Source organism: Amphibalanus amphitrite, unplaced genomic scaffold (genome assembly GCF_019059575.1).
Source record: "Amphibalanus amphitrite isolate SeventyFive unplaced genomic scaffold, NRLGWU_Aamphi_draft 001461F_arrow, whole genome shotgun sequence".
In the NCBI taxonomy this organism is placed as follows: Eukaryota; Metazoa; Arthropoda; class Thecostraca; order Balanomorpha; family Balanidae; genus Amphibalanus; species Amphibalanus amphitrite.
In genome coordinates, this window is record NW_024882954.1 from 114,726 (window position 1) to 139,798 (window position 25,073).

At 45.2% G+C, this 25,073-nt stretch overlaps 1 protein-coding gene across 1 annotated transcript in view; it reads left to right on the forward strand.

Annotated features, from left to right (window-relative positions):
* LOC122373216 overlaps window positions 1–16,735 on the forward strand; it is a 47,694-nt gene extending 30,959 nt beyond the window's left edge. The window contains exon 2 of the mRNA XM_043351064.1: window positions 13,359–16,735. Coding sequence (XP_043206999.1) covers window positions 13,359–16,226 — 2,868 coding nt within the window. The 3' untranslated portion in view covers window positions 16,227–16,735. The remainder of the gene's footprint in view (window positions 1–13,358) is intronic.
* Window positions 16,736–25,073: the final 8,338 nt, after the last annotated feature.

Genomic DNA, 25,073 nt, shown 5'->3' on the forward strand with positions numbered 1-25,073 from the left:
CTAGTTGAATGGTACGGTACTCAGCTTTTTCACGTCAAATGGGGTGGTGTCACAACTGGCGGTTTTAATGTAAGTAACGGCGTGAGGCAGGGAGGTATACTTTCCCCCTTCATGTTCAATGTGTATATAGACTCTCTTTCTTCAGCACTGGATGAAACTGGCGTTGGCTGCCGTTATTTAGGCAGCATGAATCACATTGCTTATGCTGATGATGTCATCCTTCTTTCGCCATCTCACCATGGCTTGCAAGTGCTCTTGAATACTTGCGAACGCTTTGCAGAGGAGTATGACATCAAGTACAACACAAAGAAAACTGTATGCTTGATTATGCGTCCAAAGGCTTTGAAAAATCTTAAAACTCCTGAGCTGTCTCTTTGTGGCACAATATTAAGAGTTGTAAGTGAGTACAAATATCTTGGTTACTTCATGACTGACAATGTGCGTGATGATCTAGAGATTCAGCAGCAATATCGTATGCTGTGCTGTAGAATCAATTCGCTCATTCGCAAATTTGGCATGTGTACGTATGCTGTGAAAAAGTATTTATTCACGACCTACTGTGCTTCTGTGTACTGTGTTCACTTGTGGCGTGCTTATAGTGCTGCGGTTATAAGAAAATTCAAAGTGTGTCTTAACAATGCTGTCAGAATATTCTTTGGCTACTCCAGGTTCTGTAGCGCTTCGTCTATGCATGTGTGTGAAGGATTAGATAATTTTGACGTGATGTACCGAAAAGCAGCATGGAGTTTCATGCAGCGTTTAGATGCATCCACCAACGCGATCATCAATGTCCTGGTTGACAGTGACATACGCCGGCGATCACCGCTAAGAGCGGCATGGAATGATGCTCTGGGAGTGCCATGAATATTCATGTTATGTAGCATTGGACTAAGTGTCTGTATATGTTACAGGGAGTATGCGATTTCAGTTAGTTTGCAACGACCCTAGGGTGGTTGTAACCTCCCTGAACGATCAGTTTGTTTGCAACGACCCTAGGGACGTTACAAAATAACTGCTCGTTCCGGGACGTTGTAACGAAACTAGGTTCGTTGCAACCTCCCTAGTTAGTATGCAACGAACCTAGGGTTGTTACAAAATAACTAGGGAGTTTAAGAATTCATCGAGTCTCGTTTCACGGGAGGGCCGTCAACAATCTTGACCAATGAAAATCTTGTTAAATCTAGTTAATTTAAAAAGAAAGGGAGAACAAAATTTGAACATTCAGCTCAGGAGTATTTCACGACGGCCATCAAGTACACAGTTCGTGCAGATTTGTTCAAATTAGATGGGCATTCGCCAGGAAGCCCTTCGTAAAAACGGTTTTATCCGCTCGTTTCCAGTCTTTTTGTGATTGAAAACGTTCAATCATGTGAAATGATGGTGGTTCCATGCATTATGGTGGGTGTCAAGGTCACGTGAAGGTCAGGTCAGGGTCATTGACCTTTGATGACCTTAGTTCACTTCTTCTGGGTTCATATATTTTTAGGCTAGTTTTTGGAGCTGAGGCCTCTTGCACCAAAATCCTCTTGCACCAATGCTTGGATTATTTTGCATCGTATACCCAGTCCAAGTCTCAAATGTAACAATTTGCGTGCAAAATTTAGCAAGCACATGTAGGATTATGTATTGGGCTATTGCAAACAAATTTACCACCGCTTGATTAGCTTATTCTGAAACCGGTTTTTCGATTTTACCTAGGTAGGTAGTTTGGTGCAAGAGGCCTCTGATTTCGAATTTAGCACCCAGTTGAACATTTACGAAGTAATTTTGGCGCCTTCGTACCATGTCACGAGGCTGTCAGTGGTGGTTGACACCTACTATGGACAGCTAGCAAGACGCCCTAGTTGCCCTGACCTGACCTGACCCGACCTGGCCTAAAAGCATCAAGACATCATCGTAGATCAAAGCTAACATGAAATTCGTGATCAGCGCCCCGAAAAAAACTCGTAACAACCTAACTCTCCAAAGTTTTACCAGGTCCCGATTTTCCCGACTTTTGAGTCACTGACCTGACCTGGAAGGTCAACCAATAACCTAACCCCGCCCTGTGCGTTTGCGGCTAGCAAAACACAAATAAGGGCGAGAGTTAACCCCGCAGGACCTGTTGTTTTCTACATACGCGCCGGCCGGGGGAGGGTTGGTACGACCCCCTCGTCGTTTTTCGCCCCTGATGTAGTTAGAGCGTCGCGGAAAAACGAGCGTGTGTGCCGTTAGGAGACACAGCGACTAGTACCCGATTTTAAGGTCTCAGGTCAACCGGTGGCCTCTGAGGTCAGGTCAAGTGACCCAAGACACGGGTTCGGTTTTTGATTAATACCTTCTTTAAAAAAAAAAAAACAGTCGCAGAGCGCCATTTTAGCATCAACGTGCTCGCCTTGCTCAGGCGCGTCGAATGGTGTACTTTTTGTTCGGGTGAGGTCAACTTGAGATGTTGGCCTCGGGTCAAGGTCAGGTCAGAGACCCCTAGGTCGCAAAATTGGTCAAAGGAGGTCATGTTGCATATTGTTCGATTCGGCACGTCTTCCTCAGTCCATTGGTGGCTTGACCGACTCGCTAGCTCCATTTGATCGGGAGTTATTGACAAAAAGCTCGTATGACCCTAGTGACGTCATAAATGACGTCACGCAACGTCAACAATGCAAAATTGAAGCATCTAACCTTGCAACTAGTGCATGAAATCACAATCCGTGTACTTGAGATAGTTTGAGATCGTTCCCGGCGCCAGAATAGCAGTTTTCATTTTTCTCAATTGACTTATAGTGGTGAGGTCACGTGACCGACCTGACCTCATGTGATCTTTAGGAAAAATCCTAGAGGTACAAGTTGTGAGACTTCTAGAATATGCACGTACTGTAAGTTTCATCCCCCTGTAAAAGCTCCTCTGGGACTGAGGGCGTTGTGAAGTTGCGGCATCTGAGGACCGTCCACTTATGACGTCATAGGTCAGTAACCTGACCTGACCTGAAAATCTGGTTGGTGTCACAAGATTCGGCTTGAATCAAAGGTCAGGTATTCTAGTTTCAGCTCTCTGTTGCTGGCGTATTCGGAGCTATTGCGAAAAAATAGGGGGGGGGGCGAGGATTAAGCTAGGCTGGGTTGGGTAAGTTTGGATCAAGTAGTAGGGGTTCCACCCGCACCACCTGTTTATAGCAGGTGTACCTAAACCACCAGCGACAGCTTCGTATAAGTAAGTTGCATTGGCATTTGGCACCACAACTATACGTACTTCTCAAATGTCTCAGCGAATGCTGGATTCGAAATAAGCTTAAAAAAATCCCTTAAAATCGTAAAATTTCAAACAGTCACCCGAAGTCACCAAACGTCAATGACCTTGACCTGGCCGACAACTGACAAGTCAACTTGAAACCCATCATGCAGATGCATAGGACAACCATCAGTTCACATGTTGGCACGTTTATATGTAATCACAATTTTAGTCTTGAAACGCAATTTTATGTGCGCTAACATAAACGGCAAATCATTTCGGTCTGCTATGGTCTCAGAAATCAGATCAAAGGTCAAAGATCATTTCAGGATCATGGACTAATGGAGAATGTGTAACCAGTAACGTAGATAAGTTCGAGGACACTCAAAGTTGCGACACGATCGGCCGCTTTTAGCGCGAGATAATCGCGAAAAAACGAGGGGTTTTATCGGACCCGCACCCCTAAAAGTGTGAGGGATAACCCGCACACGGATAGCGACGGATATCCATCACACCTACCCCAGTAACTATATTTCCTACATGTAAGCATATGCTGGCGATATAATGCAGTCAAAATTATCACAGTTACGTGCTTTGTCCCGGGCACCACAAAGGGTGTCCCAAAAGTAAGGTCATCATTTGTTTTGGCCACACTGCCAAAAATACGCGATGGATAGATATAAATAGGACATCATATGAAAGAACATTTTATAAAATTTTATTCTGACATACATATGAGTCAATACATTGGCTCGTAGCCCCACATTTGCTGCTTTTCTACATGGCTACCATTTCGGGCCGCGTGCATGAATAGACTACGTTTGACTTCCTCCACTATTCTGGAGCGATTCTCTGGTGAGATGCCGCCTATGTTTGCTCGAAGGGATCATCCTTTAGTTCTTCCCGGCTCGTTGGGTTGTCCTAAAAGACAATCTTTCTGTTGTGTATCCAGAGAATAAAAATATGAAGGTGTAACGTCAGGTGACCGCGGAGGCCATTCAATGGCGTTGCCCTGACTGAAAATTACGGGATCTCACATCCACTCTCGGAGACAATGCATGATCTTCAGGACGGTGCAAGCATAGTCTCCATCCTGCTGAAACCACTGCTGGCTGATGGTGTCGGCACAGCTGCGTTGCGACGAGCGGAAGAACCACTGGGAGGACTCTCGGCCACCTCTCTTGATTTATTGTCACCCGATTCCCGCTGTCGTCCTCAGGACCTCGAAGCACAGGTGGCTAAGTATACATGCCCTGTGCGTACATTATACCTTTTTTCTGACGTTTTACCGGTTGAGGCGAAACTATGCATGAGTTCAGAGATAGGACGAGCTGATAGGGTCTGCTTAGGGCCGAAAACTGGGCGGTATTTACCCTTTGTTTTAATGACGGACCCTAAGAGTTGAATTTCGACCTTCTCAGTTTTATGCCTACTGCTCGGTGTAGTTATGATCAAAAATGGTTTAAGCATGCAAGAAAATAATTTTATGGATGTACCTTGCACGTGTTAAAATTGGAAGTGATTCGGACTCTTACTTCTCGAGATATTTAAGTTTTAAATCATGACCTTACTTTTGGGACACCCGGCTGAGGTACTCCTGAGCTGAATGTTCAAATTTTGTTCTCCTTTTCTTTTAAACTGAACTATATTGAACAAGATTTTCATTGGACAAGATTGTTGACGGCCCTCCTGTGAAACGAGACTCGATGAATTCTTAAACTCCCTAGTTATTTTGTAACAACCCTAGGTTCGTTGCATACTAACTAGGGAGGTTGCAACGACCCTAGTTTCGTTACAACGTACCGGAACGAGCAGTTATTTTGTAACGTCCCTAGGGTCGTTGCAAACAAACTGATCGTTCAGGGAGGTTACAACCACCCTAGGGTCGTTGCAAACTAACTGAAATCGCATACTCCCTGTAACATATATACAAAGTTCTCTCTCTCTCTCTCTCTCTCTCTCTCTCTCTCTCTCTCTCTCTCTCTCTCTCTCTCTCTCTCTCTCTCTCTCTCTCTCTCTCTCTCTCTCTCTCTCTCTCTCTCTCTCTCTCTCTCTCTCTCTCTCAAACCGGCGTGGAATTGGGAGCGTTCGAGCACTCATGGTCCAGCGCAATTCTCCACCTAAATCCATTCCTGATACACATTTGCTTGCTCATAGTCATGTAACCCCGGTAAATTCACCCAACTTTCATATTGGTCGCTCCATAGACAGATGGCCACAGAGATCAACTTAAAAGGCCATTGTTGCATTCATTTAGTGGAGATCATTAAAGAGCCGTGACAGGCCACAAGTCGCGTGACATCATACGTGTAACGACCAATGACGTCGTCCTGCAAAACCCAATGGAAGCGGCTAGCAGCGTGCAATAAAACAGGGCGCTGCTTTCTAAATGTCTGTCGTGCGCCATAAATGAATATATTCTTTGTAGCCTGGCAACTCAGTATCTTTTTTTAACTATGACGTAATGACATGATGTGGAGATGGAATTAAATTGATGAAATACTAGGACTTACTCCACAAGGAGATCGAATGGGTCGAATGGGTCGAGAGAGAGAGAGAGAGAGAGAGAGAGAGAGAGAGAGAGAGAGAGAGAGAGAGAGAGAACTTTGTATATATGTTACAGGGAGTATGCGATTTCAGTTAGTTTGCAACGACCCTAGGGTGGTTGTAACCTCCCTGAACGATCAGTTTGTTTGCAACGACCCTAGGGACGTTACAAAATAACTGCTCGTTCCGGTACGTTGTAACGAAACTAGGGTCGTTGCAACCTCCCTAGTTAGTATGCAACGAACCTAGGGTTGTTACAAAATAACTAGGGAGTTTAAGAATTCATCGAGTCTCGTTTCACAGGAGGGCCGTCAACAATCTTGTCCAATGAAAATCTTGTTCAATATAGTTCAGTTTAAAAGAAAAGGAGAACAAAATTTGAACATTGAACAAAATTTGATTCGAATGCGACCCATTCGATCTCCTTGTGGAGTAAGTCCTAGTATTTCATCAATTTTTTTAACTATTGTACTAGTATTTAATAATTTCATAATTTTATAATTGTGCTTACGCTTTATGTTGATATTAGTGATAAATCCTTAGATAAAGTAAATCGATGTGATATTTAATAGAAAAATAGCAAACTAACGCACCATTCATTCGAAAGCTGGGGAACCTACTAAAAAGAACTACTAAAATTCCTGAGGAACCAAAGGATCAAATGGGTATCAAATAGATGCCTGCTATTCCGTCGTGAAAACGGCCATTGTTGAATTGTTTATTATGTGATGGTAGGCACTATATATCATGACTAATGATAATGCAGGCATTTGACTGTGTTTTATTTAGTGGAAGTGTATCTTGCAAGGCGCATGTGCTGTCAAAAACTCTATTTTGAATGAGTCGATTTGGCGTCGATTATTTAAAATGTGTCTATTTGAATTTTGAATGTGATTTGACAAAGATCCGTGATCGAAAATTTATCATTTCTGTAATTGACTTTTTGTAAAATATATCCTACATACAATTTCAAGGAGAGGTCATTCACAAAGTATTTTAAAATACAGGGGATGGTTAAAGGCCGGCATCTGGTCTTCAGAATCCAGTGCGGGGCCCTCAGAGGCTAATATGGGCCTTTACAGGCCAGCATAGGGCCTCAGAGGTCAGTGTGGGACCCTCAAAGACCGGCATGGGCCAGCAGGGTAGCGCGCTACAAGGCCAAGGATGTAACAAGTAGATTAAGGTAAAAAAAAAGCCGTATTTAGATCAAGAGGACGCGCCAAAAGTAAGCTGACCATGCCTCCTAAAAAGAGGCAGCGAGCATCACTTACCTATTCGATTTCTGGTTCAAGGAGCAATCATAGTAAGTTTAACTCTGCACTTTTGCAGTCTTCTTAAAATTTTAAATGTATGTAGACTAGAGATGTCAATCGGATACCAACTTTTTGGTATACCGATACCAAACTGATACCAACTTGGTATTTGGTATTTTGATCCTAATGTTGTTGGTATTTTGTTGGTATTACGAATCCGGCTAATGTATAAGAGGATACGAATTCGGTAAAAAGTTGGTATTTCCCTCATGTTCCCAAGTTGGTTTGGTTTCGGTATTTTTCATGGTTTTGGTTGGCATTTGGTTTGGTATCGGTATCCTGATTTTCCGTTATTGATATCAATAATGTAAACAATAGGCATACCTATCAGGTGAAATACACACGAAATACCATATCACACACGACAAACGTTTAACTATAAATGGCACAGTTGGTTGACTGTGAAAGTGACATAGGCCTTAACCCGCCCCCCCCCTCCCCCCAGTCGCAGGTGAAAATGGTTGCACCCCAAAACAAGTGATTGGGTCTGCCCTTGGGCAGGGGAGCGGCGAAAAATTTTGCCCACCCAGTGAAAAATCCTTGGAGGAGGCCCTGATTGCCGTAGTTCAATGTTTTGCATCAAAATCGGCCGAACATGTCAAATAGATGCAGGCGAAGGTACTGACAGTTTCGTGTTGATACGTTCAGCGGCTTAGAAGATATTGCAGAAAAACGAGAGGGGGGCTATAAATAGCCCCCCAGTGGGGCGCGGGTTAATCAAAATGCATCATATCGCACGTCATTCGAACCGCCTGATCACAAGGAACACAGCGACACCGTTTTTGAAACTCTAGCCTCATTTTGTGCCAGGTTATTAGCAAAAACGTAGTTTGACCTTAGTTGACCTCAGTTGACCCGACCCAAGCGTTCTTGTAGCTTCCAAACACCAAGTAGATGTAAATCAAGGTAGTAAAACACAAAACTTTAACCTTGGCCCCAGTGGGGGGGGGGGCACATGTTACAGTGATGTCAATTAGGGAAAATCAGAATACCGATACCAAACCAAATACCAACTAAAACCACGGGAAAATACCGAAACCAAACCAACTTGGGAAAATAGGGGAAATACCAACTTTTTACCGATTTCATAGCCTCTTATACATTAGTGAGGGTTTATGATACCAACAAAATACCGAACACATTACGATTGAAATACAAAATACCAAGTTGGCATCGGTTTGGTATTGGTATACCAGAAAGTTGGTATCCGATTGACATCTCTAATATGTTACCACCCTGTCGCGTTTTTTGCACGTGAATAAAAAACCGCGGCGCGTAGCGCCGCGCCGCTCGGGGTAGGTTTTGGTACATCAATTTTGGACAATGTGTGAATTTTTTGACCCCAGGTCATGTCAGGTCAGGTCACCAGGTCAAGTTAACTGACCAAGCCTAAAAAAGTTTGCAATCATGCCCAGCATGCAGTGTTTGTCAGAAAGGTTTCAAGCTTGGTGGATTGCATGCTGTTATGGGCGCCTACAATTTTTATATCTCAGATTTTTTATATCCGTGACCTAAGGTCAGGTCAGTGGCGTGACCTTTCCATTACAAGTCAATGGAGAAAAATGAAAATGCCTCTAGATCCGTGTGTACGCATAGGAACAGTCAAAATATTTTAGAATCACAATGATTTGGACCATCCGTGATGACCAAGGTGTCATTTTTGCTGATAGCCTCTAGAGAGGTCATCCGAGGTCATTTGAGGCTACAAACAGATTTTTGCCAATAACTCGCGATTGGAAAGAGATAGAACGCTGGGGATGGTCTCATTGTGTTTGTCTTGTTGAGACGCATCGACTGATATGCAACATGACCTTTTTCGGTCAGGTCATGACCTTGACCTGAGGTCAAATTTTCAAGTTAACCTTTCAAGGTCAAATTATAGTTCATTCGACGCGTCTCGGCGAGAGGAACACGATTCTGGCAATAGAAATGCCGTGGCTGTTTGTAGTTAAAAGTTATTGTCGAAAAACACTCTTCGTAAAAACAGCTATTTTGGAGTTTTTGCCCTCTGGAGGCTAAACCGTTGACCTGAGGTCAATTTTGATAATGACCTTATCAAAAGAAGAGTTCAAAAGCTATCGATTGGTTCTCCATGCGTTTTTCTAGCTATTATAGTTTTTGAGATAACGGCATGTTTTCTAAAAAATATAATGACAATTGGCAAATTTTGACCTTTGATGACCTCTGGTGACCCCAATATTGCTCTAAGATGAAAATGACTGAAATACTTTCAAACGTACGCATTGAGAGGAGCTATCGACTGCTTTTTACCGCGTCTTTCTAGCCCTCTTAGTTTTTGAGTTAGAGGTGGGTGGTAACATATGCCCCCCACTAGGGCGAAGTTGGCTGAGACCGCCACTGCGGGCGCGGGTTAAAAGAAAGCACAAATCTCTCATCTTTACACATTCAGGCAAATTTCCTTAAAAATTGTCATGAACTCTAGATGACCTCAGGCCAACCAAATTTGAAATACAGGGGTGCATATGATGGCACTCGGTGACCTGAGCATATCCTGCAAGTTTGAATAAAATCGATGAAAAACTCTAGTATCCATGAACTAGTATCCATACTAGTAGAACTAGTATCCATGAACTCTAGTATCCATGAATTTTAGTGCCATTTTGACTATGTACCGGTTTTTGTGACCTTGTGACCTGACCTCAAGTCACTGGAATCTAAAACTCCCAGGTCGTGTGTGAAATAGATGCCCCAAGTTGTGTCTGAAATTCAGTAGCGCTACTTGCCATAGCACCCACGCTATCAACAAATAACTCTGTCATTCAGTTGCCGCTATGTCCAATTTTCCCCTGACCTTGTACCGTTTTTTTGTGAATTGGTGACCTGACCTAAAAAGACTGGGACTTGAAATTTTCAGGATATGTGCGGAAAGGTTGCCCCAGAGGGTATGCCAAATTTGGCGGCGCAACGCGTTGCTGTTTTTACGTTATTTGCGAAAAACTTTAGAGGGGTTGCATCAACCCCCTCGTCGGGCGAGGGTTAAGATGTGCTTAACTTCTTAAGCACACTTACGCAAGCAAAAAGTATATCGTTCGTCGCGCCTTGACGTGCTGAGTTCACTGGTGCTTTCGTTTTTGCTCTACCTTAATTAGATCAAAAGTTTGAAGCGAAAAACTTTTGACCTGTTTTAGCGAAATTTTTACTCTTATACCCCAAACCCCCTGAATATTGACCTAGAGCAACCAAATTTGCACAGGGGCGAGAATTCCAGGGGGCCCACCCACCTACCAAATTTGTTGTTTCTAGGTGCCATATGAGCCAATCGTGAAGGGAGGGGGTCGCATCAACCCCCCCATGCCAGGCCGTGTTATGAAAAATGCACTGCCAGGGCGAGGGTTAATGCATGGGACCAACATCATATCACATGTCTGAACGCTTGAAACTACGAAGACTGCATACGCGCGGCTAATGCGAGCCGACATACGCCGAATCGCGATCCCGGCCAAACATGGTCTCGAAAAGTAGGTTACAGGTCAAAGGTCATTTGGGTCAGGGTCGTGAAGTATTCAGGGCAGGTGAAAAATTGATTACGCGAGGGTACTGAAAGTTTCGTCGCGATCGGCCGCTTTTTACGCGAGTTATTTGCGAAAAACCTTGGGGGAGGGGTGCATAAACTGTTTGCTGGCGGGGGTTAATATCCGCATGGCTTGTAATAGGTAACGTTCCCGTTGTTTTCCATTTCAAAAATAGTGCAGGTGATTTCGACGGTTCGGCATAGTGCCTTCATATATTGAATCGCGGCACGATATTCGTCATTGTGCACCCCACTCCGTCATAGTGTAGTTAAAAGTGGCCCAGGTTCAGACATATTGGACTTAGTGCAAATAATAATTCGTCAGGTTAATTTAATTTCGACATACGGCATGTGCTTACGGCAATGTTCAAATAAATCCAGCACGGTATAAATAAGCGATTATGTAAGCAAATCTCATCTTCCTACGCAACTTAAGCCCTCAGCAAAGCTCTGGACCTATTGAAGAATGTGGGATGTCACGTGAACGTGAAATGCGCTACACTTTTTTACGGCCAAATATAGAAATAGTGCACACAGTTCAGTAATAGCGCAACCGATTTCGACAGTTCGGCATAGTGCACCTCTAGTTCGGCCAAGTGCATGATATTCGGTAATAGTGCACACGTTTCAAAAGAAGAGCAATCAATTTAGAAGATGGTGCGTTCAAATTCAGTGAGCCGTAGGTTCAATTTCGTCATCGTGCACGGTTTCGTCATGTGGCCTGATAGTCGGCGTCCAGCAAAGCGATTTAGGCGATGTTCAAGTGAATTCGCTGCTAGATTGGGAAAATATTTTTGAAAGCCCGTATCTGTCTGTCAAGAGTAGCGTGAATCTTGTTCAAAAACCTGCTCAAATGCAGTTTCAGCTCTCAGGAATTAACTCATCATTAGTCTCGCTCTAAGAACTCGGTGACACGGTCAAGTGGCGGTCACGTGGCATTCAGGGCTTCTGAATCGGGTGCATAACTTCGTTGCTGGTTCAAAAAGATCAGAAATGCTATGGATTCTTGTTATCGCCTTTCAGCATCATGGCGAATTTGATTGAACAAAGCCGAAAAAATATTGCTCATGCCGAATATAAAAGCACCCGACGAATTATGTGCACTATGTCTTATATGATTGAAGCTAAGACACCCAGATGAAACATTAAATACCCTTTACCTTTTGCATTCAGAGCAGTGGCTACTTGACTTTTTTGCGTTGCTGACTGACTACGAGTGTCATTGGAGGCTCAGGTAGCGTGAAATGTCAAATAAAAATAGTTATTATTTATTTATGCAATGCCGTCTTACTGAACAGTGCCTAAATTACATGCGGGACCCCGAAATTGAAACGATCTGACGAATAATGTGCGATATGTCTAATATGCCTGAACCTGTGTCACTTTAAACCTGCACTATGACGAAATGGCTGCAATATGGCGAATATCGTGCCGCGATTCAATATATGAATGCACTATGCCGTACTGTCGAAATCGCCTGCACTATTTTTGAAATGTGTGCACTGCCGCCTAAATTGGGCCTTTTCATTACATTCATTAAAATCTCATTAACTTTATTAGCGGTAAAATTTCAATAATTTAGTAAAATTTCATTAGCAGCTTGTTTGAACGGCACCACGCTACACTTGATGAACAGCAAGAGCGTTGTCAAAAATATTTTCTAGATGGGGCACCGAATTCGCGTGAGGGTTAACTAAATTGCTTTGCGGTACGCCGAATACCAATGCATATGACGAAGCAATGCACTCTGGCGAAACTGAAATCGCAACTACTGAAAATGAATGCATTCTCTTTTAAATTGCTTGCACTGTTTCGGAGCCGTGTGCACTTTTACTGAATTTCATGCACTCGGCCCAAGAAGCGGTGCACTATGCCGAACTGTCGAAATGGTTGCACTATTTCTGAACTGTGTGCACTATTTCTATATTTGGCCGTAAAAAGGTGTATATATGATGGTCCATAGCACCTACTATCAACATACCAAATTTGAGATTGATACCTCTTTTTTGGCCAAGTTATAGCGAAAACACTGTTCAAAATTGATGACGGTAAATTTTCAAACTCAAATTTTAGCAATTCTAGACCACGTAGCGCAAAACAATGACCACCATTAGAATCCCCGTGACGAGCTGCATTGAATCGACACCCATTTCATGCAAAATATCAACTTCAAAATTTGACCTAATTTGACCTAACCTTGAACTGACCTTCACCAGAACATGACCTAAACTGGCCCCAAAGGTTGCCTGACCCACATAATCGCATTGGTCATGTAAAATGGACCATAAACATGTATTACACGACACTTTCATAGTGTGACCCTCAGTGACCTCAACTCTGTGACCTGGCCTGGTATCAGTGGCATCAGTTAGTAAAAGATGTGTTTGACGGACAATTCTTCATTGATGATTTTTAATGGTATTCCTTTTTACTCGATTTTAGAACACATTTCTTGAAATGCCTGTAAACGGTAAAATTGGACTTTCGACCTGACCTGTGGGCTGTGACGTCATCGGTTAGGCCGAGGTCAATGAAATTAGGTCACAAGGTAGTTCCCTGTTGGGGCTATCCAACGCCATTTGAATTTTGAAAGTCGGTCGGTAATTTTCTGAGATCTTAGGGGGGCCTAAACGCCCCCCCCCCCTACGGGTGGTAGGGTACGGCGATAGCTGGTTAACGGTGTTGGTGGCACCGCTAATATCCGTATGACTAAAAACTCAAGGCTTGCAAACCGTAACGTTTCCGTATTTTCCCATTTCAGACGACTGCAAGACAGTTCCTGTACGTGGACGACACTGGACCGGAGAGAAAGCTGCGGCTGAAGGAGAAAGTCCTACAGGCCTTCCTAGAGAGTGATGACGTTTCTGGCAAGCCTGTGGCGGTGATTTCGGTGGCCGGAGCATTCCGGACGGGCAAGTCGTACCTATTGAACGAGATGTCCCGTTATCTGACCGCCGAGAACAAGGGGCAATGGCGTGACGTGAAAAAGGGGAGCTTCACATGGAAAAATGGAGCTGACTCTCATACCAACGGCATGTTCATATCGCCTCCGATCAAGATCACTTTGGGTTCCGGAGAAGAGGGTGCTCTCTTTCTTCTTGACACCCAGGGGCTGTTTGATGATTCGAACATGTCTGACGCGACTAACATCTTCGCACTGAGCACACTTCTCAGCTCAATGCAGGTATTCAACCTTCGGGGCGATTTGAAAAGCGATGACCTGGACCACCTTCAGCTTTTCGCCGAAATCGGCAGCATGGCCAGAGATCGCTCTGACAGAACAGCGTTCCAGAACCTTCTCTTCCTGATTCGCGATTGGGATCACCCTGATACAAATCCGTTCGGTAAACAGGGAGGCGATGGTCTGGTTCAAACACGTCTGAGCAGTGACAAGGCGGACCTCAATCAGAGACGCCAGCACATTGAACAATGTTTTGCAAACATCGAAGGGTTCCTCATGCCCCATCCGGGAAAAGTAGTGGCCCGCAGCTCGGCCTTTTCTGATGGCGATATTGACGAGGAGTTTGCGACTCATCTGGACGAGCTGCTGACCCTGCTGCTCTCTCCAGACAAGATCCCGTTGAAGATGAACGGCAACCGTCCAGTGACGTGCGGAGAGCTGGCGACACTCATCAGGAGGTACGCGGAGCTCTTCCAAAGCGGCAAGCTCCCGGAACCAAAGAGCATTCTCCAGAGCCTCGCCGAATGGTGCAACACTGCAGCCGTTGAAACTGAGCTCAGCGGCTACGTGAGGAAGATGAACGACCTACTGGCGAAAGATGCTCCGCTACTGACCGAAGAAATCTTCGAGCAAAAGCACAGCGAGGAAAAGTTGGCAGCAATCGAAGCTCTGAAAAACAGAGACACCGTTCCAGACTACACAAAGTCTGAAGACCATTATTGCTCACAACTCGCTGAAAAAATAGAGCAATGGCTGGAATCGGCGCAAAAAAAGATCACAGAAAGATGCGCAAACGACAGAGAAAAGGCAAGGATGGTGAATGAAAACCTGGTCAGAGAGTGCATTGAGACATTCGACGCATCGATGCGTGGCTTGGAAGGTGACGAACTACTCGGGGAAAATAAAATAAAGCACAGGTACTTCGAAGCAGAGAGGGTTGCGATAGATCACTTCACACAGAGAATGATTTCTTTGGGATCGTACAAACCAACAGATTTCAAATACAAGCTGGAAGCGAGTTTGAAAGAGAGGCTCGGCCGAATGTTGGCAAGAGACGAGGACTTGTCGAACATGGCGAAAGTGGAAGAGCACTTCCTCAAGTACAGAGCTCAAATGGAAACACTTCTAGCTGACGGAGCCCCGAGCCTGGACAGAGGTATTTTGGAAGGTCAGCACGACAAGGAACTACGCTTGGCTCTGTCAGCCTTGCAACCACGGATTAGCGTGAAACATTCGACTAACTCCGAAGGCCACTACTCTGAACGCCTTGAGAGCAAGGTACTGGGATGGTTCCAAGCGTCACAAGAACGGTTCCGCGAGAAGTTCAACCAGGACAAAATGAAGGCAGATGAGGTGAACTGTGCACTTGCGACAGAGTGCTTGGCGTCATTTAAACACACACTTACTGCTATAAAAAGAGACCAGGCTGCCAACAAAACGGAGATGCAAGAAGCAATGGAGGTTGCCGAGCAGAACGTCATGCAGCGATTCGAATGTGAAGTGGTTACCTTTGGTTCGTACAACGCGGAGGAAAGAAGGCAGCAGCTGCTCAACAACATCAAGGATGCCAGTCTGAAGATTCTGGAAACAGATGACGAAAAGTCGAACTCGGCAGTAGTCAGGGACCTATTAAAACAGTACAGCATGACATTGGTCCAACTTCTAGCTGACGAGTCACTCATTAATAGTGAGCTCATCACGCAAACTCACTCACAGGCGAAACAAAATGCGCTGTATGCACTGAAAGGCAGGCTCAGCTTGCAGCATTCCACGAAGACAAAATGTGAGTACTGGCATGAGCTTCACGAAGAAATAGACGAATGGTTCATCAAATCCAAAAATATATTTGAAGACAAATGCGAAACGCAGAACGTAAATGTGGCTACCAACGCTCTCGATGAGTTTTTTGAGAGTTTTCAAAAGAAACTACCAGAGGTAGAGGAGAACGGCTATTTCAGCAGTCGCGATGAAGAAAAAAATATTGTCCTGTTGGACTTCTCCAACCAAGCAGCGTCTTTCGGCAATTACAGTGCTGCGGGCATAAGAAATCGACTCGACGAGATACTGGATTTACTAGCGGATCAGATGATCAACAGGGAGAAGGCGCGTCGGAAAGCTAATTGGCAAATGAATTTGGCCAAGGCTGGCTACTTGGCCGGCGCAGCAGCCACTGTAGTGTCCCTCGGAGCACTCGCCGTCGTGGCTGCACCCGTCGCCGTCGGAGCAGCATTAGTCGGTGCAGGAGCCGGTGCAACTGGTATGGTGGGGGGAGCCATTGGTATATTTGCAAATCACACCCCGGAGGACGTCAGGAAGGAGGCATTTCTGGACTTGATGCGGAAGAAAGAGGGCGACAAAGAGTCTGACACAGAAGCGATCAAACGGATCCTCGCGTTAACCGACAAAGGTTCAGCCAAAGAAGACAAAGACAAAGAAGCAGCCAAATGAACCATGGTTGCAAGCCTCGGAGTCGACGGGGTTCTGAAGACTTCAGGAAACAAGCCATGTGTTGTCTTCATTTGCTTGTAGTTGACTGACTTGATTTCCCTTCGTCATATGCGACGCTGATACCACGTGCTTAGGGCGCTCCTGTTGTGCAGCTATGTCCTGGCATCTGTCGATGACCATGCAGAAAGAGTTGCTGTTGTTTGAATAATCATACGCACTCCGTTCCCGGTTCATCGTCGGGAGACACATGTAACGTGTGCAGTGTAGTGCGTCACATGGTGCTGTGGATGGCTTCTGGTGAGCCCTCAGCTGCTGTTCATAATAACAGATTAGAAATGCTTTACGCTTGGGTCTTAGCGATAGGTGTGTAAAACGTGACGCTATCTGATTTTCTGTCAATGATGGGAATCCAATGCGTATCATTCGATTTTGTTGAATATGCGCAGCAGAAAATGCATGGATGGTGCAGGTGTATGATGGTGCAAAAAATAAAGGTAAATGGCTTATCATTGTGATTGTTGAAAAAATAAGCACCTAACGCATTAATTTCCAGCACAATGCATACCGCTGCTCGACAAATATGGTTTAGTCATCCGTTAGTCAATTAACCCTCGCCCGAAATGGTGTTTTTCCAGCCGCGAACGTATATTTTTTTTCCGCTGACACTTTTATTTCAGAAACAAGTGAAAACATACAGGTCAAAAACACCCCTACTACGATTTGTGTGGCACGAATGATAGGCTTTCCCTTTCCATAAGCTGTTAAAATATTGTGTTGAGTTTTCTGTCATGTGCGTGTCTTGAAGGAATAAAATATCGAATTTTTTAGATCTCAGATAACTCATTACGTCTCTCTTTTTCTTGATATTACTCAGCCCTCTGCAGTTTAACCCGCGCCCTGCTGGGGGGTTGTTTGAACACCCCCCTTGTGGTTTTTCGCGAATATCTCAAAAACGGCGGCGCGGAGCGCCGCCGTTTTTGGTACACCTTATCATACATCAATTCTACACATGTTGTGAAAATTTCAGACCAAGGTCATTCAAGGTCAGGTCACCAGGTCACTTGAAGTGACCTCACCTCATAAAAAGTTTCAATGTCTGTCATAGCTACACCGAGTGACCGATCGCTTTGAAACTTTCAGCGATTGCTAAGAGCAATAGCATGTACAAAAGGTATATCTCAGAATTTTGATATCGATGACCTAAGGTCAGGTCAATTTTGCGACCTCCCCATTATAAGTCAATGGGAGAAAATTGAAATGCGCCTCTTTTGGACGAAAGACATTATAAACACTCCCAAACACTGCATTACAAGTGGTTTGGACACACTGAACATGAAAATGGTGTCCGTGACCCCTGTTTATGCCCTGAGGTCATCTTAGGTCACGAATGGTATCTAACAGTTTTTCGCAAATAACTTTTGATAGAGGCATGCTAGAGCGATGAAAACGCCTTAGATGTGTTCAGCTCGACGATACGGATCGACTGATATGCAACATGACCCTTTCCGGTCAGGTCATGACCTTGACCTGAGGTCAAATTTTCAAGTTGACCTTTCAAGGTCAAGTTATAGTTCATTCGATGCGTCTTGACGAGAGGAACACGATGCCGGTAAAAGTAAGCTCGTACAAGGCTTGGGTCAAAAGTTATTGCAGAAAAACTGTTTCCGAAAAAATCGGCTATTTTTGCAGTTTTTGCCCCCTGCAGGCAAAACCGTTGACGTTAGGTCAAATCTGAGAGCATTACTCAGAAAGGGCGTTAATAGGGCTATCGAATGCACTTTTCCGCGGCGCTGTAGCTCTATTGGTTCCCGAGTTATGCGTTGGCTTCTTGGAAATTGTCGACATTCGACCTGGAAATCGGCGAAATTTTGCCTTCAATGACCTCTGGTGACCTGACCTTTGACCTGACCAAAAAATTGACCGAAGTGATTTCCTCATTATTTTTGACGCTCTTTCGAACGCCGCCTTCCGCGTATCGCTACGTGGCCCAGGAGCCGAGTTAGAAGGGGGGGTGTTCAAACACCCCCCCCCCCCCAGCAGGGCGTGGAAATCCAGGACCCCCAGCAGGGCGCGGGTTAATGTAGCAAATTTCAGTTCAGACATGTTTAGTTAAAGTTTGAAAGAGGCGCTCTGAAATTAAATTTAGAAGTAGAAACCACCGAGCCAGAACTGACCGCGCGGAAGCCGCGCGCCGCGCCAGAGTCGAACTCCGGCCTTGTATTTGTGCATATTGATGTGTGCATTTGTGAGTAGTTGTGGTGTGTTTAGTAGTTGTGGCCGCGAACGTATAAGAGAGGGGTCGTTGGACCCCCTTGCCGTTTCGCCCCTGATCGAGCTACATACAGCTTCGCGGAAAAAACGAGCGTGTTGCCCGTGACGAAAGGAAGCCGATGATACCCAATTTTAAGGTCCTAGGTCATCGGTTGAACTTCCAAGTCAGGTCCATTACCCAAAAGTCGGGAAATCGGGACCTGTTAGAACGTCGTAAAGGGTGGCTGCTAAGAGGTTTTTGGGGGTGCTGATCACGAATATCATGTTAGTTATGATCATAGATGATGCCCTCATGCATTCAGGGCAGGTCGGGGCAGGTCAGATCAGGTCAACCAGTAAGGGTTTTGACGGGTATTCGCAGTAGGTGGCAATCGCCTCTGACAGCTTCGTAAGATGTTACGAAGGCACCAAAACTTCTTCGTAAATGTTCAAATGGTAACCTCGGGGCGGCTCGCGCCCCGTAGGTCTATCTGCGGACCCTACCACTCGTAGTGGAGGGGGGGGGGGGGGAGGGCGTTTCGCCCCCCCTAAGATCTCAGAAAGTTACCGGCCGATTTTCAAAGTTCAAACGGCATTGGATTGTTCCAACAGGGAACTACCTTGTGACCTAATTTCATTGACCTCGGCCTAACCGATGATGTCACAGGTTAGGTCAAAGGTCGAATTTTCACCGTTTACATGCATTTCAAGAAATGTGTTGTAAAATCGAGTAAAAAGGGAAAATCATCGATGATGAATTGCCCGTCAAACACATCTTTTGCTATTTGAGGCCACTGATACCAGGTCAGGTCATAGAGGTCAGGACACTGAGGGTCACAATATTAAAGTGTCGTGTGACACATGTTGTATGATCCATTTACATAACAAATGCGATTATGTGTGTAAGGCGACCTTTGGGGCTTGTTTAACCCTCGCCGGCCGAGGGGGGGGGGCGGGTGCCGCCCCCCCATAGAGTTTTTTCGCGATAGCTCCGAACACACTGGCGATAGAGAGCTAAAACTTGGCGTACCTGACCTTTGATCCAAGCTGCATCTTTTAACCCTATTCCTGGCGGGGGGGGGCCTCAGGAGCCCCCCCCCCCCCTGAGGTTTTTTTGGTTATATCTCCCAAACGCTTTGAGCTAGGAAGCTCAAATTTTCTGACTTTTTCTAAAAGGCTTTTACGCAACATTTCTGAAAATTTTGAGTTGATCTGACCTCAGGTCAGGTTACCAGAGGCGGTTTGGTGACCCTACCTCAGAAAAGTTTGCAATCACGCCAGAGCTAGAGTTTTTGACCGATCAATTTCTTCTCTTCAGGCTTTAGTTAGGGTACCAGTATGTGCAATTTGTATATCTCAGAATGTTCATATCTATGATCTGAGGTCAGGCCAGACTCGTGACCTTTACATTGCAAGCCTATGGGAAAATATTGAAACGCCTCCTGCTTCGTGTAAACGAGTCAAAACCACCCAGTTCTTTCAGAATTATGGAAGATTATCTCATCGATGATGATCCTGGTGCCGCTAATTGACAGGGCCACCGGCAAAGGTCATCTGAGGTCATGTGACGTCATAAATCGTTTTTCTGTCAATAAATTACGACATGATGGTGCTTAAGACTTGTAAGTGGCACCAAACTGCTCGCCTGGTCAAGGCGCGTCGTTTGGTATGCAGCATGACCATACCCCACAACCTCATTGATGAATGACCTGACCTTGACCTCAGGTCAAATTTTAAATTGACCTGTGAAGGTCATCATACTTATTTCGCATCGCCTCGGCGAGAGCAACAAAAAATGTATTGGTTTTATGTCTCTATGTTTCTTAGTTTAAAAGTTATATAGGTAACTAATTCCAAAACATTTTATCGTTGATGACCTCTGGTGACCTCAATATTGACCTGACCTGAAAATGTTTTATGTAAAAGTTGTAGATCTTTAAACGACCTATCAAACGCCGTTCGCCGTTTGTCGCTGCGATGTGTAGTTTTTGAGATATGAAGGGTGGCCGAATCGGCCCCCCCCGCCAGTTTCTTGTCCCGGCGGAGCCCGCCAGGAATAGGGTTAACACCAACCGAATTTTTGGGTCAGGTCAGGTCACTGACCTATGACGTCATAAGTGAACCTCTGCACGGTCTTCAGATGTCGCAACTTCGCAACGCCCTCACTGCCAGAGGAGATGTCACAGGGAAATGAAACTTGCAGGATCTAGTATCGATTATGAGTCTCACAACTTGTATATCTCGGATTTTTCCTAAAGGTCATATGAGGTCAGGTAATTTTCGTGACCTCACCATTATAAGTCAATGGGGAAAAATGAAAACTGCTATTCTGGCGCCGGGAACGATCTCCAACTATCTCAAGCACACAGAATCGTGATTTGATGCACTCCTTGCAAGGTTAGATACGTCACTTTTGCAATGTTGACCTTGCGTGACGTCAGTTATGACGTCATCAAGGTCATATTAGTTTTTCGTCAATAACTCCCGATCAAATTGAGCTAGCGAGTCGAGAAAGCCACCAATGGACTCAGGAAGACCTGCCGAATCGAATTATATGCAACATGACCTCTTTCGACCAACTTCGTGACCTGGGGGTGCTGACCTGACCTTGACCTGAGGTCAACACCCAAAGTTGACCTGACCCGAACAAAAAGCATGTCATTCGACGCGGCTGAGCGAAGCGAACACGATGCTGCCAAAATCGCGGCTCTGCGGCCGTTTTTTGCGAAGTTATTCACCAAAAACTGAACCGTACCTTGGGGCACTTGACCTGACCTCAGAGGTCACCGGTTGCCCTGGGACCTTAAAATCGTGTACCAATCTCTGCGTCTCGTAACGGCGCACACGCTCGTTTCTTCCGCGACGCGCTAGCTCCAAAAGGGGCGAAACGGCGAGGGGGAGTCGTACCCGCCCCCCCCCCCCCCTCGGCCGGCGCGTATGTAGAAAACCAATAGGTCCGGCGAGGGTTAACACGCGCAGTGGAAGGGTTGCGAGTACTACGCCCAGTGGAAGGGGGGGGGGGGGCGGATGTCGCCCCCCCATAAGATCTCAGCTCCCACTGGAGCTAGAAAGACGAAATTTGGAGGGTAGGTGGGGGCCATGGGGAACTATCTTGTGTGTGAATTTCATGACCCTAGGTCAATATCTTCAAGGTCAAATGAGGTCAAATGTGGTCAAATCGGCCATATTAGCAACTTTTTTCGTTTACACGCCGATAACTCAAAAAGTTACCGGCCGATTTTTAAAAATCTTTCACTATACGAAAGAACAAACATTTGTGAGTATGTATGGTAAATTTCTAGATAATCCAACAATAAATATGGCAGTTAGAAGCCTGCTAAGGGTAAGATGTCGCCAGCTGAAGCGGCATCGGCCGACGCGGGAAACGCGGCAATCACAATTTTGTGTTTACACACTCATAACTCAAGTTGTTACCGGCCGATTTTCAAAAATCTTTGACCATATGATTGCCTGTACATTTCTCAGTCTTCTCACCGAATTTGACGCGAATCTAATATAATCAGCGGTAAGGAGCGCGATGTAAAGACGGAACCGTCCCGCCCCGGCACAGTCTACAATTCAGGCGGCGCGTAACGGCTAGCGCCGGCCGCCGCGCTAGCCTAGGCAGGATGTTTGACTTTACACCGCTATTACTAGAAAAGTTGTGAACCGATTTTCTTACTTCTTGCACGAGAAGATCCGCAATTCAATTCTGGACAGGTAGCCAAAATTTCACATTGATATTATGCTTGCGGCGCGAGTTATTGGCGAAAAACAGGAGGGGTGGGCGAAATCCGCCCCCCTTCCACTGCGCGTGTTAACCCGCGAGTTGCTGGGGGGGGCGTTAAACGCCCCCACTTTTTTCGCCGGGCCATAGCATAAAAACGGCGCGCCGCAGGCGCGCCAAATTTTGGGTACCTGTAGGGAATTGATTGAAGTTTATTGTGACAAAGTTTCAAAAAAATCGGTCGGAAAATTTTTGAGATATCGAGTTTTTAGTGACGTCATGATTTCTGAGTTTTCGACCAAAAACGGCATATGTTCAAAAAATCATATAAAATCACAGAATAGACATACAGACATGCCGTAAATGCCATTAGACTGCCAATACCATGATCAATCAAATGGCTATCTTCGATTATTGATTATCGTTCCGCATTTTCCAAAATCTTGAACTGAATCTTGGCAATTTTTCGTGACTACTTCACGACCATGATACATGAATTTCTTAAATTGAAGTTTTTGAGCCAAACACGTGCACATATGATAAAATGAATGTCACCATCGAGTTCTACGCCCCAAATTACCTATAAAACATGTGTCACAGGCTGCGAATATCAGTTTTGATTTTCAGGGATATGTGCCTACCCGGTTGACCTGACCTTGACCCTGACCTATGCTTGACTGACCCCTATATGGAGCTGACACTCTTGTAGGCCTAATAGGGTGGATTGTGCACCGTTTTGACAGAGTTTATGGCGAGAGGCGCCCATTGCGAAGTCCTGAAGTCCATGCTACTGAAAGCCCGATTTCAGGTGTTTGACCTGACCTTGACCCGACCTGTGACCTCAAAATTCAACTTTAAAGTACTCATCTGAAGCGTCTCGTCGCGCTCTTTCGTTTGCCGCCTCGTGCGTTTCGCTGCGCCTATTGGTTCTCGAGTTATCGGCTGGGGGCGTTTAACGCCCCCCCCCCCCCAGCAAACGGTGGGTGGCGAAATACCCCAGCAACTGCCGGGTTAAGTTACGATTCTGGTGAAGGTCAGGTCAAGGTCAGGTCAAATTAGGTCAAATTTCAAAGTTGATATTTTTACATACATTGGGTATCCATTCGATGCAGCTCATCACGGGGAGGGGAGTCTAATTGGTGGTCTTTGTTTTGCGATGCGGCGCCGATGCCTGATCTAGTATTGCTAAAATTGAGTTTGAAAATTTGACGTAATCAATTTTGAACGTTTTTTTTTCGCAATAACGTGGCCAACAAAGAGGTATTGATCTCAAATTCGGTATGTAGGTAGCACACGGTATGGACTATCATATACCATTACCTATATAGGTATTCTGTTTTTTCTTTCTTTTGAAATTCGAAAACTGTTTGGATTTTTTGGCTATTATATCCATAAAATGATTTATTTTTATTTTGTGGTGAATATAAAACAAAATCAAAACCCCAGTAGCTTAGTTTATTCTACACCTTTTATGTCTTCGAAAAATTTTCTGCATCTTCAATACTGTAGGAATGCCAGCTCTTCCCGCGAAAACCTTTTTTAGGTCGAAAGTGGCAGAACATGACGTCATTCTGACGTGATTTGCGGCCAGCCTATCAAAGCCTTTTGAAAAAAAAAATTGGTCACGATGTGTAAAATTGATATGTCTTGAAAGTTTTGTGACGATATCTGCAGCCGTTTGGAAGATATCTACGGAAAAGGACAGGGGGGCCGTTTTGCCCCCCCCCCTACGGGGTGCGTGTTAACCCTCACCCGTATAGGAGGGGGGGGGGGGTCGAACGGACCCCCTCAGTTTTTCGCGAATAACTCGCGTAAAAAGCGGCCGATCGCAACAAAACTTTCAGTACACTCGCGTTAACCCTCGCCCGCACATGGCATTTTCCCATCCTAGAACGCACATGGGGGGGGGGGGCGGTGGTTGCCACCCCCCGCGCCGTTTCGTTCCTGTTGGAGAGAGAGCTTAGCGGTAAAGACAAAAAAGATTCTTTGGGAAGAGACAAATCCAATGATACCCAGTTTTACCTTCTCAGGTCAGTCATCGACCTTCCAGGTCAGGTCCAACTAAAAAATGTTGCTGTTTTGGGTCACCGTTGGATATCAAGTGCGCTGCTTATCATATTCCGATGACGATGCCGTTTTCTGGTGCCAAGCCAGCTAGAACCTCATTGTCACACTACCCGACCAGGTTTTTGCTGCTGAGGTCATTTCAGGTCAAGTTAGGTCAAGGTCAGTTATATGTGTTTGTATGTCTGTGTGTGTCTGTGTGTATAATGATGTGTGCACCGATTGTTTATGTGTTCATATTACATGAAATCATGATCTGAGAAGCTTTTACCAAAAATGCAGTAAAAAAAAACTTCACAAAAAGTTACTTCCGCTTGCCTAAAGCGCAATTATCTTAGATGACCTAGGTTGACCTTGACCCTGACCTTGACATCTGTTCATCGTCGAACAACATGTTCCATGATAGGTGGGAGGTAAGACTGGCAAAAAAGGCCGAAATCAAGGTGTCAAAAGCACACAAGGCCTATAGCCAACGCAATATGCTGAGAATTGGCCATTTGGGTCATGACATGACCTGAGAAACAACGTCATATCTCCGAAACCAAAAACCGCAGAAACTTGAAATTTTCAGTGGACATCCAGAAAGGATAGAGGAGCAGCTATACGCAAAATCAGCTTTCTAGCTCTAAAAATGTTGAGTGCAGAGCAGAAGCCAGAAAGACTACCTGGGGGGGGGGGGGGGCAACCACCCCCCATGTGCGGGCGAGGGTTAATCAATTTTACACCAACCCTGAAATTTTCATGACCCTGACCCTAATGACCTTTGACCTACTTTTCGAGACCATGTTTGGCCGGAATCGCGATTC